This window comes from Hypanus sabinus, chromosome 10 (assembly GCF_030144855.1).
Source record: "Hypanus sabinus isolate sHypSab1 chromosome 10, sHypSab1.hap1, whole genome shotgun sequence".
Classification (NCBI taxonomy): domain Eukaryota; kingdom Metazoa; phylum Chordata; class Chondrichthyes; order Myliobatiformes; family Dasyatidae; genus Hypanus; species Hypanus sabinus.
Window position 1 is genome coordinate 155,959,710 of NC_082715.1, and position 15,582 is coordinate 155,975,291.

Genomic DNA, 15,582 nt, shown 5'->3' on the forward strand with positions numbered 1-15,582 from the left:
CAGTTCCAATGGTTTAGACGGGGCAGAGTTTGTCAAGTGCGCCCAGGATGGGTTCCTGTCACAGTATGTTGACAGGCCAACCTGGGGGAATATAACCATATAACCATATAACAATTACAGCACAGAAACAGGCAATCTCGGCCCTTCTAGTCTGTGCTGAACGCTTACTCTCACCTAGTCCCACTGACCTGCACTCAGCCCATAACCCTCCATTCCTTTCCTGTCCATATACGTATCCAATTTTTTAAAATGACAATATCAAACCTGCCTCTACCACTTCTACTGGAAGCTCGTTCCACACAGGTACCACTCTCTGAGTAAAGAAGTACCCTCTCGTGTTACTCCTAAACTTTTGCCCCTTAACTCTCAACTCATGTCCTCTTGTTTGAATCTCCCATATTCTCAATGGAAAAAGCCTATCCACGTCAACTCTATCTATCCCCCTCATAATTTTAAATACCTCTATCAAGTCCCCCCTCAACCTTCTACACTCCAAAGAATAAAGACCTAACTTGTTTAACCTTTCCCTGTAACTTAGGTGCTGAAACCCAGGTAACATTCTAGTAAATCTTCTCTGTAGTCTCTCTACTTTGTTGACATCAGTCCTATAATTCGGTGACCGGAGCTGTAGACAATATTTCAAATTTGGCCTCACCAACGCCTTGTACAGTTTTAACATTACATCCCAACTCCTATATTCAATGCTCTGATTTAGAAAGGCCAGCATACCAAAAACTTTCTTCACCATCCTTTCCACATGAGATTTCACCTTCAGAGAACTATTCACCATTATTCCTAGACCACTCTGTTCTACTGTATTCTTCAATGCCCTACCATTTACCATTTATGTCCTATTTTGATTAGTCCTACCAAAATGTAGCACCTCACACTTATCAGCATTAAACTCCATCTGCCATCTTTCAGCCCACTCTTCTAACTGGCCTAAATCTCTCTGCAAGCTTTGAAAACCTACTTCATTATCCACAACGCCACCTATCTTAGTATCATCTGCATACTTACTAATCCAATTTACCATCCCACCATCCAGATCATTAATGTATATGACAAACAACATTGCCATACTAAATCTAGTATTAGGTAACAAACCGGATCAGGTCACAGATCTCTCAGTGGGCGAGCATCTGGGGGACAGTGACCACTGCTCCCTGGCCTTTAGCATTATCATGGAAAAGGATAGAATCAGAAAGGACAGGAAAATTTTTAATTGCGAAAAGGCAAATTATGAGGCTATAAGGCACGAACTTGTGGGTGTGAATTGGGATGATGTTTTTGCAGGGAAATATGCTATGGACATGTGGTCGCTGTTTAGGGATTTCTTGCAGGATGTTAGGGATAAACTTGTCCCAGTGAGGAAGATAAAGAATGGTAGGGTGAAGGAACCATGGGTGACAAGTGAGGTGGAGAATCCAAACAGATGGAAGAAGGCAGCATACATGAGGTTTAGGAAGCAAGGATCAGATGGGTCTATTGAGGAATATAGAGTAGCAAGAAAGGAGCTTAAGGAGGGGCTGAGAAGAGCAAGAAGGGGGCATGAGAAGGCCTTGGCGAGTAGGGTAAAGGAAAACCCCAAGGCATTCTTCAATCATGTGAAGAACAAAAGGATGACAGGAGTGAAGTTAGGACCAATTAAAGATACAGGTGGGAAGATGTGCCTGGAGGCTGTGGAAGTGAGCGAGGTCCTCAATGAATACTTCTCTTCGGTATTCACCACTGAGAGGGAACTTGATGATGGTGAGGACAATATGAGTGAGGTTGATGTTCTGGAGCATGTTGATATTAAGGGAGTTGTTAAAATACATTAGGACGGGTAAGTCCCCGGGGCCCGACAGAATATTCCCCAGGCTGCTCCACGAGGCAAGGGAAGAGATTGTTGAGCCTCTGGCTAGGATCTTTATGCCCTTGTTGTCCATGGGAATGGTACCAGAGGATTGGAGGGAGGCGAATGTTGTCCCCTTGTTCAAAAAAGGTAGTTGGGATAGTCCAGGTAATTATAGACCAGTGAGCTTACGTCTGTGGTGGGAAAGATGTTGGAAAAGATTCTTAGAGATAGAATCCATGGGCATTTAGAGAATCATGGTCTGATCAGGGACAGTCAGCATGGCTTTGTGAAGGGCAGATCGTGCCTAACAAGCCTGATAGAGTTCTTTGAGGAGGTGACCAGGTATATAGATGAGGGTAGTGCAGTGGATGTGATCTGCATGGACTTTAGTAAGGCATTTGACAAGGTTCCACATGGTAGGCTTATTCAGAAAGTCAGAAGGCATGGGATCCAAGGAAGTTTGGTCAGGTGGATTCAGAATTGGCTTGCCTGTAGAAAGCAGAGGATCATGGTGGAGGGAGTACATTCGGATTGGAGGGTTGTGACTAGTGGTGTCCCACAAGAATCTGTTCTGGGATCTCTACTTTTTGTGATTTTTATAAACAACCTGGATGTGGGGGTAGAAGGGTGGGTTGGCAAGTTTGCAGATGACACAAAGGTTGGTGGTGTTGTGGATAGTGTAGAGGATTGTCGAAGATTGCAGAGAGACATTGATAGGATGCAGAAGTGGGCTGAGAAGTGGCAGATGGAGTTCAACCCGGAGAAGTGTGAGGTGGTACACTTTGGAAGGACAAACTCCAAGGCAGAGTACAAAGTAAATGACAGGATACTTGGTAGTGTGGAGGAGCAGAGGGATCTGGGGGTACATGTCCACAGATCCCTGAAAGTTGCCTCACAGATAGATAGGGTAGTTAAGAAAGCTTATGTGGTGTTAACTTTCATAAGTCGAGGGACAGAGTTTAAGAGTTGCGGGGTAATGATGCAGCTCTATAAAACTCTGGTTAGGCCACACTTGGAGTACTGTGTCCAGTTCTGGTTGCCTCACTATAGGAAGGATGTGGAAGCATTGGAGAGGGTACAGAGGTGATTTACCAGGATGCTGCCTGGTTTAGAGAGTATGGATTATGATCAGAGATTAAGGGAGCAAGGGCTTTACTCTCTGGAGAGAAGGAGGATGAGAGGAGACATGATAGAGGTGTACAAGATATTAAGAGGAATAGACAGAGTGGACAGCCAGCTTCTCTTCCCCAGGGCACCACTGCTCAATACAAGAGGACATGGCTTTAAGGAGGTAAGTTCAAGGGGGATATTAGAGGAAGGTTTTTCACTCAGAGAGTGGTTGGTGTGTGGAATGTACTGCTGAGTCAGTGGTGGAGGCAGATATACTAATGAAATTTAAGAGACTACTATTCAGGTATATGGAGGAATTTAAGGTGGAGGGTTATATGGGAGGCAGGGTTTAAGGGTCGGCATAACATTGTGGGCTGAATGGCCTGTACTGTGCTGTATTGTTCTTTGTACTTTGAAGTGGGAGGGGTTAAAGGGGGAGAGGTGGCCTGGAAACCTTTCCAGTCGGGGAAAATGTCAGACAACAGACTGGGGGGCTGGCCCACTGACGCTATGCGGGTGGTACTGAGGAACAAGAAAGGTATGACTCATTAACGGGGCCATATTACAGACCACCCAGCATCCATTTTCAGTCAGTTAAGCAGTAGTTTGTCTTTTTATATCTCTTTGGTTATTTTGATGAAGTTTCAGTGAAGTGGAGCAACTCCTTAATTGGGCTGAAATGACCTGGTCCCGATTGTCCCAATTAACTGGAATCCATAGTATAAGTATTTCAATAGACAGGGTCTGATTCGATCAACACAATGGGTCACGTCTAAGCAGTCTTAGAGTTTCTTGAGGAAGTACCGGGGAAGTTGATGAAGGCAAGGCAATGGATGTTGTCCACATGGATTTCAGCAAGGCCTTTGACAAAGTTCCACGTGAGAGGTTGGTCAAGAAAGTTCAGTCACTTGGCATTCAAGATGAGGTAATAAATTGGATTAGACTTTGGCTGCACAGGAGAAGACAGCGAGCGGAAGCAGAGGGCAACCAGGTTAGGGCTTCCTGGTGAGCAGCAAGGCAATGAGTGTGTTGTAGCAGAGTGATCTGGGAGTACGGGTCCATGATTCCTTCACACTGGCACTACAGGTAGACAGAGTTGTAAAGAAAATTACCGGCACATTGGCCTTCATAAGTAAGCACTGAGGGAAGGAGTTGGGATGTTAGGTTGAGGTTGTACAAGACATTGGTGAGGCCTAATTTGGAATAATGTGTACAGTTTTGGTCACCTGTCTACAGGAAAGATTTCAATAAGATTGAAAGAATGCAAAGAAAATTTATGAGGATATTGCCAGGATTTGGGGATCTGCATTACAGGGAAAGGTTAAATATATTAGTAATTTATTTCCTGGAGCACAGAGAATAAGGGGGATTTGACAGAGGGGTATAGATAGGGCAAATGCAAGCAGGCTTTTTCCATTGAGATTGGGTGGGACTGCAACAATAGGTTAAGGGTGAAAGGTGAAATATTTAAGAGGAAGATGAGGGGAAATGTCTTCACTTGGAGGGTGGTGAGAGTGCGGGACGAGCTGCTAGTGCGAGTGGTGAGTGTGGGGTACTTGGATGGCAGGGATATGGGGGGCTGTGCACTGAATACCAGTTGTTGGGTAGGCAGATTAATCATTTGGCCTGGACTAGATGGGCCAAATGGCCTGTTTCTGTGCCGTAGTGTTCTATGCCTGGAGTATGTCTGTTCGGCATTTCCTCCGAGGGGAACTGTTCCCTCCTCACTCACTCTTCAAAAGACCTTCCCTAATTCCTCACAAAGTCAATGGTCCCAGCTTCCCCGGGGTTTCCATGGCAACACTGGGAGAGCTCAGTAGGTCAGGCAGCATCCGTGGAGGAGATAAACATTCACTGGTCTGGACTGTGACCTTTCATCAGGACTGGAAAGGAGCCAGAATAAATGGGTTGGTGGAGGAGAAGGAGCACAAGCTGTTCGGTGAGGCCTGGTGAGAGAAGGAAGGAGGAAGGGACAGGAGGCATAGAGCGGGAATGTTGTGGGAAGCTGGGAGGTGAGAGGTGGTTCTCGTAGCAGGAGAGGACAGTGCACTGTGGAATAAAGGAGAGGATGTGGAGACCCAGAAGGAGGAAGGGACAGGAGGCATAGAGCGGGAATGTTGTGGGAAGCTGGGAGGTGAGAGGTGGTTCTCGTAGCAGGAGAGGACAGTGCACTGTGGAATAAAGGAGAGGATGTGGAGACCCAGAAGGAGGAAGGTGTAGGCTTTGCTGGGGGAGGGTAAAGAGAAGGGGGGGGGTGGTTGGGAAACAGAGAGAGAAATTGGTGTAAGTGCTGTCAGGTTGGAGACGAGCGTGATAAAGTATGTGGTGCTGTTCCTCTGGTCTGTGTCTAGCTTCAACTTGGCCGCCATGGACAGGTATTTTTCAAACCTTCCTGGTCTTCATGCTGGGGCTGGGACTGTGATTCCAAGGGACACCACCTCCTCACTGGAGGTTGGTCCCAGCTCTGGACACCCTTCACTGGAAACAGTCACCAGCAGTTACGAGCGGTCCGCTCATTCCGTGCCCCCGGGACGGTGAGCTGAATGCAGCCCTGACAGGCTGTCTGTGTGCGGTCACCGTGGGTCCCAGACCCCTTCCCGTGCCCTGTGCAGGTAGGTCATGTGGAGATAGCAGGACAACAGAACGGGCACCTTACCCCATTGATGTTGATGAATCGGGGATCTCCTAGTTTACTCCTCCATGCGTATGCAAACTTAAAGGCTTCAATAATTCGGTGATAGGTCAAAGCTTTCTGTGCCGACGTGGAAACGCTGTCCGAGCTGAAGTTATAACCTGTCAACAGAGGACGTGCTGTGAGTTAGTGCTGAAGAGACGGGGGCTAATTCTGTTTCACTGGCTGCTGCAGGGCAGTTAACGGATAGCAGAAGGCCATTCAGGCCCTCTAATTCATTCTGCTGCTCAATTCAGCAATGGCTTTCCTGGTGGGACAGGCAGAGCAGGGTAATGGACAGAGACAGAGATGCTCCACGTCTGGGACCTTGGTCAAAGACCTTTTCCAGAACCAGTGCCAGAGCATCAGGAAAGGATGGCGGGACAGAGGCAGGAGCCCCACCCCGGCTGATGGCATTCCAGACTGGTCTGTACCCAGACACAATCATGTGGGCAGCCTGTGACCTTTCACCCTGTCCTCAGAAACACAGGTACTCCCCCTTCAGGCAGCTCACTGATACCTCAGACGATTTGTCACCTGGTATTGACTCCAGGGCTCCAGGATACACCCCCAGAGCTGAGAACTAAGGGAGAGGTCCCGTCAGATACACAAGTCTGGCTGTTGTAGGGGTCAGCCCACTGTACCAACACTGCCACCCTTCCTGAGGGCTGTCTGTCATGAAAACCTGTCTCGGTTCAGACAGGTGTTGGAAGAGAGGAAGTGGGGGAGAGAGGGTTGGAGTTGGGGGCGTCCATGGTCTGAGGAAATGGGCGTTTGCTGCTGTGAAGCACTTTGAGCTTGTGGAGCCTACTAAACAGTGTCCCATCCACCCAGTATCCTTCACCTCTGCTCCTTCCGCCGATCACCTGTCCCACCATTCCCCCTTCTCCCCTTTGTACTGGCCACTCTGAGCCCCAATCCCCACAGATGCTGCTCGATCCGCTGAGCTCCTCCAGCAGGCTATGTGTCTCCCATGTCCACAGAGACATGGAGCCCACACAAACTGGAAGCCCCCGGTAACTGACTTGGGACAGCCCAGGCTGAACGTATGCGGAATGCCGATGGCTTTGGTGAGGGGAAGGTGGAGTGTGACTGGAGCACGAGGTCCAGGGAGCCTCGGTTACTGACTGGAAGGGTGACAGGGACAGGGGTCTGGTCTCTGATGGGAATGGAGCCAGGTCTAGGGAGCCTCTGTTACTGACTGGAAGGGTGACAGGGACAGGGGTCTGGTCTCTGACGGGAATGGAGCACGAGGTCTAGGGAGCCTCGGTTACTGACTGAAAGGGTGACAGGGTCAGGGGTCTGGTCTCTGACGGGAATGGAGCCAGGTTTATGGAGCCTCTGTTACTGACTGAAAGTGTGACAGGGACAGCGGTCTGGTCTCTGACGGGAATGGAGCCAGGTCTAGGGAGCCTCTGTTACTGACTGAAAGGGTGACAGGGACAGGGGTCTGGTCTCTGACGGGAATGGAGCCAGGTCTAGGGAGCCTCTGTTACTGACTGGAAGGGTGACAGGGACAGGGGTCTGGTCTCTGACGGGAATGGAGCCAGGTCCAGGGAGCCTCTGTTACTGACTGGAAGGGTGACAGGGACAGGGGTCTGGTCTCTGACGGGAATGGAGCCAGGTTTATGGAGCCTCTGTTACTGACTGGAAGGGTGACAGGGACAGGGGTCTGGTCTCTGACGGGAATGGAGCACGAGGTCTAGGGAGCCTCTGTTACTGACTGGAAGGGTGACAGGGACAGCGGTCTGGTCTCTGACGGGAATGGAGCCAGGTCTAGGGAGCCTCTGTTACTGTCTGGAAGGGTGACAGGGACAGGGGTTTGGTCTCTGACGGGAATGGAGCCAGGTCTAGGGAGCCTCTGTTACTGACTGGAAGGGTGACAGGGACAGGGGTCTGGTCTCTGACGGGAATGGAGCCAGGTCTAGGGAGTCTCTGTTACTGACTGGAAGGGTGACAGGGACAGGGGTCTAGTCTCTGACGGGAATGGAGCCAGGTCTAGGGAGCCTCTGTTACTGACTGGAAGGGTGATAGGGACAGGGGTCTGGTCTCTGACGGGAATGGAGCCAGGTCTAGGGAGCCTCTGTTACTGACTGGAAGGGTGACAGGGATAGGGGTCTGGTCTCTGACGGGAATGGAGCACGAGGTCTAGGGAGCCTCTGTTACTGACTGGAAGGGTGACAGGGACAGGGGTCTGGTCTCCGACGGGAATGGAGCCAGGTCTAGGGAGCCTCTGTTACTGACTGGAAGGGTGACAGGGACAGGGGTCTGGTCTCTGACGGGAATGGAGCCAGGTCTAGGGAGTCTCTGTTACTGACTGGAAGAGTGACAGGGACAGGGGTCTGGTCTCTGATGGGAATGGAGCCAGGTCTAGGGAGCCTCTGTTACTGACTGGAAGGGTGACAGGGACAGGGGTCTGGTCTCTGACGGGAATGGAGCCAGGTCTAGGGAGTCTCTGTTACTGACTGGAAGGGTGACAGGGACAGGGGTCTGGTCTCTGACGGGAATGGAGCCAGGTCTAGGGAGTCTCTGTTACTGACTGGAAGGGTGACAGGGACAGGGGTCTAGTCTCTGACGGGAATGGAGCCAGGTCTAGGGAGCCTCTGTTACTGACTGGAAGGGTGACAGGGATAGGGGTCTGGTCTCTGACGGGAATGGAGCCAGTTCTAGGGAGTCTCTGTTACTGACTTGGGAGGGTGACAGGGACAGGGGTCTGGTCTCTGACGGGAATGGAGCCAGGTCTAGGGAGTCTCTGTTACTGACTTGAAGGGTGACATGGACAGGGGTCTGGTCTCTGACGGGAATGGAGCACGAGGTCTAGGGAGCCTCTGTTACTGACTGGAAGGGTGACAGGGACAGGGGTCTGGTCTCTGACGGGAATGGAGCCAGGTCTAGGGAGTCTCTGTTACTGACTGGAAGGGTGACAGGGACAGGGGTCTGGTCTCTGACGGGAATGGAGCACGAGGTCTAGGGAGCCTCTGTTACTGACTGGAAGGGTGACAGGGACAGGAGTCTGGTCTCTGACGGGAATGGAGCCAGGTCTAGGATAGGAACAGTGCTAAAATCTACCAGAGGCTGAGAGACAGTGTCCAGGGCTCCAGCTGAATGCAGGACCAGGCTGACCATTAAGTCTCTCATTTGCCCCAAGTGGGAGAATGTTGGCGTGGACAATGTTCCCTCTGAGGTGCGTGCACACACATCTTTTCCACGAGTGCACAAAGGAATTTAAACTGCACACTGAAGGTTGTCACCTCTCCCTTGTTGGCATGTTAAGTATATTTCACGTTCGCACACAATCACATTTCCTTTAAAAGTTTCTGATATGGACGGTTTTGACAACGTGGAGTTTATGATGATTTGTCTGCAGATTTTAGAGCAGGCTCATTGACACTGTTTTTATTGAAGAAATTATTGATCCACTCTGTCAAACTCCAAAGAAGCAAAAGGGTGCGAAGTGCAAAAGAACTGCTGGTTCGTTTAAAGCGGAACGGCTTAATGAAGTAGAAACCACGATATCAAAAGCTCATGAGGTCTGGAACGTGCAGCTACGAGAAATATTTACAGAAACTGACGGGATGAGAGATTTTAATTTCCCAAATATTGAGTGGCATCTCCCTAGAGCAAGGGGTTTAGGTGGGGTGGAGTTTGTTAGGTGTGTTCAGGAAGGTTTCTTGACACAGTGTGTAGATAAGCCTACAAGAGGAGAGGCTGTACTTGACCTGGTATTGGGAAATTAACCTGGTCAGGTGTCAGATCTCTCAGTGGGACAGTATTTTGGAGATAGTGATCATAATTCTATCTCCTTTACAATAGCATTGGAGAGAGATAGGAACAGACAAGTTAGAAAAGTGTTTAATTGGATTAAGGGGATTATGAGGCTATCAGGCAGGAAACTGGAAGCTTAAATTGGGAACAGATGTCCTCAGGGAAAAGTACAGAAGAAATGTGGCAAATGTTCAGGAGTTATTTGTGTGGAGTTCTGTATAGGTACATTCCAATGAGACAGGGAAGTTATGGTAGGGTACCGGAACTGTGGTGTACAAAGGCTGTAATAAATCTAGTCAAGAAGAAAAGAAAAACCTACAAAAGGTTCAGAGAGCTAGGCAATGTTAGAGATCTAGAAGATTATAAGGCTAACAGGAAGGAGCTTAAGAAGGAAATTAGGAGAGCCAGAAGGGGCCATGAGAAGGTCTTGGTGGGCAGGATTAAGGAAAACCCCAAGGCATTCTACAAGTATGTGGAGAACAAGAGGATAAGATGTGAAAGAATTGGATCAATCAAGTGTGACAGTGGGAAATGTGTATGGAACCAGAGGAAATAGCAGAGGTTCTTAATGAATACTTTACTTCAGTGCTCACTATGGAAAAGGATCTTGGTGATGACTTTCAGCAGACTGAAAAGCTTTTGCATGTAGATATTAAGAAATAGGATGTGCTGGAGCTTTTGGGCATAGAACATAGAATAGTACAGCACATTACAGGCCCTTCGGCCCACAATGTTGTGCCGACCCTTAAACCCTGCCTCCCATATAACCCCCCACCTTAAATTCCTCCATATACCTGTCTAGGAAAGCATAACGTTGGATAAGTCGCCAGGACTGGAAGAGATATACCCCAGGCTACAGTGGGAGGCGAGGGTAGAGATAGCTGAGCACAGCTCAGGTGATGATCTTTGCATCATCATTGGGGATGGGAGTGGTTTTGGAGGTTTGGAGGATTGCAGATGTTGTTCCTTTATTCAAGAAAGGGAGTAGAGATAGCCCAGGAAATTATAGACCAGTGAGTCTTACCTCAGTGATGGAGTAAGTTCTTACTTCAGTAAGCTGATGGAGAAGATCCTGAGAGGCATAATATGATTAGGAATAGTCAGCGTGGCTTTGTCAAAGGCAGGTTGTGCCTTATGAGCCTGATTGAATTTTTGGAGGATGTGACTAAACACATTGTTGAAGGAAGAGCAGTAGATGTAGTGTATATGAATTTCAGCAAGGCATTTGATGTTACCCCATGCAAGGCTTATTGAGAAAGTAAGGAGGCATGGGATCCAAGGGGAAATTGCTTTGTGGATCCAGAACTGGTTTGGCCGCAGAAGGCAAAGAGTGGTTGTAGGTGGGTCACATTCTGCATGGAGGTCAGTGACTAGTGGGGTGCCTCAGGGATCTGTTCTGGGACCCTTACTCTTCATGATTTTTATAAATGACCTGGATAAGGAAGTGCAGGAATGGGTTAATAAATTTGCTGATGACACAAAGGTTGGGGGTGTTGTGGGTAGTGTGGAGGGTTGTCAGAGGTTACAGTGGGACATTGATAGGATGCAAAACTGGGCTGAGAAGTGGCAAATGGAGTTCAACTCAGATAAGTGTGAAGTGGTTCATTCTGGTATTTCAAATATGATGGCAGAATATAGAATTGATGGTAAGACTCTTGGCAGTGTGGAGGTTCAGAGGGATCTTGGGGTCCAAGTCCATAGGACACCCAAAGCAGCTGTGCAGGTTGACTCCGTGGTTACAAAGGCAGACGGTGTATTAGCCTTCATCAATCGTGGGATTGAATTTGGGAGCCGAGAGGTAATGTTACAGCTTTATAGGACTCTGGTCAGAGTGCACTTGGAGCACTGAGCTCAGTTCTGGTCACCTCACCAGACGCAGAAGCCATAGAAAAGGTGCAGAGGACATTTACAAGGATGTTGCCTGGATTGGGGAACATGCCTTATGAGAATAGGTTGAGTGAACTTGGCCTTTTCTCCTTGGAGTGACAGAGGATGAGAGGTGACCTGATAGAGGTGTACAAGATGATGAGAGGCATTGATCGTGTGGATAGTCAGAGGCTTTTTCCCAGGGCTGAAATGGTTGCCACAAGAGGACACAGGTTTAAGGTGCTGGGGAGTAGGCACAGAGGAGATGTCGGGGTAAATTTTTTACTCACAGTGGTGAGTACATGGAATGGGCTGCTGGCAACGGTGGTGAAGGTGGATATGATAGGGTCTTTTAAGAGACTTTTGGATAGGTACAAGGAGCTTAGAAAAATAGAGGGCTATGGGGAAGCCTAGTAATTTCTAAGGTAAGGACATGTTCGGCACAACTTTGTGGGCCGAAGGGCCTGTATTGTGCTGTAGGGTTTCTGTGTTTCTGTGTTTCTATAAACCCAGAAGAGATGAAAATAATTACTGACCCTGTTTTGATGACAGTTAAAATGAATACCTTTATAAATGCAATAAATGCACATGTCGGTGTCACTGGGCAGAACATTGCACAACAGGAGGAAAGTTTGGGCATGCACCGTCCCCACCCTCTGTCCTGCTGAGTGCCCTGTTCAACTTTGTCCCACCAACACCTCCTTCCACAGCCCCGTCCACGTCACCACGTACCCCTCTCTCTTTAAAACTATGTCTTTCAGTATTTGGTATTTCAGATCTGGGAAAACATCTATTTATCTCTCATTAGTTCAAATAGATTTGGGAAATAGAAATGTCTATATCAATGAGCTGATATTAAGTGAAGAAAGCGGCCAGTTGTGTCAGTACTGTGTCCGGGACCCAAGCAGACAGCCTGGGAGTGAGACTGTCCTCACAATAGGACGAGGAGTATGGAGAGGATATCAGCAGACCCCTTCCCCGCCACTGGAGGGAGGGAGGGAGGGTGTCTACATATCTCACCCTTCAGAATGTTCAGAATCAGTGCCAGCACTGGGCCACTAGCGGGCACGTTGGGTGTGAGCAGCGTGTAGTCTCCGAGTTTCAGCTTCACCGGGTTTTTCATTGACCGAGGAGTGTAGGACTTCAGGTCGTCCAGAGTGATAATGCCACCTGTGGGAAGAAAATGGATCTAGTGTAATTGCGCAAAGTAATTTTGTCAGCACAGGAGCAGGGTTTCCATTTGCTTTCTCGAGCTCTGCTTGGCGCTGGTAAACTTGGTTTCCACCCTGGTCCCGTTTAACATGGTAAGCGTACCCATCTCCCTGGGAAACAGCAAGCAGTCTGTGTCTGAGGAGGAGAGTGGGGGCAAGGAGGGAGGAGGATGCGTAGTAAACTTGCTTGTGGGGCTGGCAAAGAGAGCTATCCATTTGTCCTGCAAGCGAGCAGCAGACGGGCCCACCTGGGCAGTGTTCCGGTGCGATGGCTGTGTCCCTGGAGAAGAAGCAAGCAGTGTCCGTGGGTACCGCAGGAAGAAAGAGGGTTTTTGTGTTTGTGAGGGGTTAGTGCTGAGTGATGATGGATTTAAGGTTCAACGCAGGAGGTGACGAAATAAAACTGTGGGGAAGGTGAATGGATAAGGACAGAAGGAGAAATCACACTGTGCAGGGCAGGAATGGGCAGGTTGTTCCACAGGCAAGACTTTTAGCAAAGCAGTCCTGTGTAAAGGACACAGTTCACAAACGTCGTTTGCTGTTAACGTTTGTTGCGGTGTTCCATGCTTTATGCTCTAGCGAGTGAACCACTTGTCAGCACGAGAGAGGAGCTTGCCCACATGGATGCTGGCAGAACAGAGATGGCTGAAGTTTCTGGGAATAGCTCACAAGGCACAGGACAGATTTCTCAAATGGCAGGAGTAGGCAACTGTGGCCGACGAGGGAAGTTAAGGACTGCATAAAAAGCCACGGAAAGGGCGTCTAAGGCAGCAAAAGTGAGTGGGAAGTTGGGTGATTGGGAAACTGTTAAATACCAACAAAAGGCAACTAAAAAAGCTATAAGAAGGGAAAAAGATGAAATACGGGGGCAAACTGGCCAGTAAAATAAAGCAGAATCCTAAAGGTTTTCTCAGTTATATAAAGAGTAAAAGGGGGGTGAGAGTTGATAATGGACCACTGGAAAATGACACTGGCGAGGTAGTACTGGGGGATGAAGAAATGACAGATGAAGATAATGAGTACTTTACATCAGTCTTCACTGTGGAAGACACTAGCAGTGTGCCAGAGGTCTGAGAGTGTCAGGGAGCAGGAGTGATTGTCATTACTATTACAAAGGGAAAAAGTGCCTGACAAACTGAAAGGTCTTAAGGTGGACAAGTCACCCGGACCAGATGGACGACATCCCAGAGTCCTGAGAGGGGTTGCTGAAGAGATAACGGATGCATTGGTCATGATCCTTCTTGAATCACTTGATTCTGGCATGGTCCCGGAGGACTGGAAGATTGCAAATGTCTAGCAAGTGAACCACTTGTCAGCAGAAATGGGACAGTTAGGGCCCAAGGTTCCCTCAGATTTCGTCAACAGCGGCTCTGAGAAGGAAGTGTCTACACGGCATTAAAGGGTGAGTAATACAATATCTACATGGCCACAGAGCTGAGTAATGCAGTCTCTACACGGCAAGAGGGCTGAGTAACACAATGAGTACATTTTATGAGATCTGTGTGGCACAATCAATGTTTTTTGTAATATGCACATTATGAATATTAAGAATTAATTTGAAACACTGACAATGTAAATACTTTCAGGCTCTAAAATGTTTCACAGTAAAAGTTATGCTTATTATTATATTAACATTTGGCACAGTGGTAATTACCACTGGATCAGTAATCCAGAGACTCAATAATATGCCGGGGCATGATTTTGAGTCCCACCATGGCAGGTGGTGACTTTGAATTCAATAAAAATGTCTGAAGACCATGAAACCATGTCGATTGTGTTAAATCCCCGTCGGGTTCACTCATGTCCTTTCGGGGAGGAATCCTGGAGCCCTGCCTGGTCTGGATAGATGAGATTCTGTGCACAGCAATCCGGTTGCTGAGCAAGCATTCCGTTGTATCCAACCATTGAACCAAAACAATAAGGGATGAACCGGGATGGGTAACCCCGCATTGACCGAGGCATTGGAAACGACATTGGCAAAGTCCTCCTTACTGATATCTGTGCATATGTTCTGAAAGAGAATTCAGGGTGCTAGATAGAAAGCTGAGAAGCAAGACCTCCAGGGTAGCGGTCCCTGGATTGCCCATGCCCCAGTGAGGGCAAGTATGGCACGATTGGCACATTACTGTGTGGCTGAGGAACTGGTGCAGGGCTTCAGAAATCTGGATCACTGGGATCTCTTCTGGGGAAGGTGTGACCTGTACAAAATGGACGAGTTACACCTGGCTCAAGGGAGACCAATATCCTGTGGGTAGGTTTGCTAGAGCTGTGGGGGAGGGTTTAAACTGATTTGGCAGGGGAGTGGGAATTGGAGTGATAGGGCTGAGGATGGGACAGTTCATATACAGCCAGAGGCAATGTGCTGTAACACTGTCAGGAAGGACAGGCAGATGAAAGGGCAAAAGTGCTGCCACAGAGATGATTTGCAGTGTTACATGAAAACAAAATTGAAAAGGGTGTTGTCCTGTGGGCTGTCTCTTATTCTGATTGTTAAAAGTCACTTCCGTCATGACTGGTTGGTCTAGGAGCCGCATCTCCTGTTCCCATTGGATAGCTGACTGGTGTCCGGTTTCAAACATCCTGGGTGTATAAAATTACACGTGGAAAGGGCTTACTCTCTTGCTCCTTTGTTTAAGGCAAGGATGCACATGACCATTGGGAAGGTATGCTCTGTAAACTTTCAACAGAGTATGTTTGAATGTACGTGGATTTATTGAATATTTGGCTTTGTAGTGCCTGTAACTTAGGGAACATGAATGCTTGGTTGAATTGAATTTTCATTGTTTGTTAATAGATTATCAATATATCTATTCTTAGAGAGCGCTTTCTGTCTCATTTGCCAGACCCACGATCTTGACTGAACATTACAGGTGATGAATACAGGACTGGAGGTGTTATGTTTGAACACACACAGCAGGTAAATAAGGTAGATGATCTTGTAGCACAGTTATAGATTGGCAGGTATGATAGTGTGGGCATCACTGAGACATGGCTGAAAGAAGATCGTAATTGGAAGCTTAACATCTATGGACACACCTTGTATTGAAAGGACAGGCAGGTAGGCAGAGGGGGTGGGATGGCTCTGTTGGTAAAAAATGAAATCAAATCCTCAGAACGAG

General features: G+C 48.2%; 1 protein-coding gene across 1 annotated transcript in view; it reads right to left on the reverse strand.

The window, feature by feature from the left end:
• Positions 1–3,424: 3,424 nt before the first annotated feature.
• LOC132401380 (glutathione hydrolase 1 proenzyme-like) overlaps positions 3,425–15,582 on the reverse strand; it is a 360,589-nt gene continuing 348,431 nt past the window's right edge. Inside the window, exons 7-9 of the mRNA XM_059983505.1 lie at positions 12,273–12,422; positions 5,607–5,743; positions 3,425–3,472 (exon numbers count right to left, since the gene is read on the reverse strand). Of these exons, the coding sequence (XP_059839488.1) occupies positions 3,425–3,472; positions 5,607–5,743; positions 12,273–12,422 (335 nt within the window). The remainder of the gene's footprint in view (positions 3,473–5,606; positions 5,744–12,272; positions 12,423–15,582) is intronic.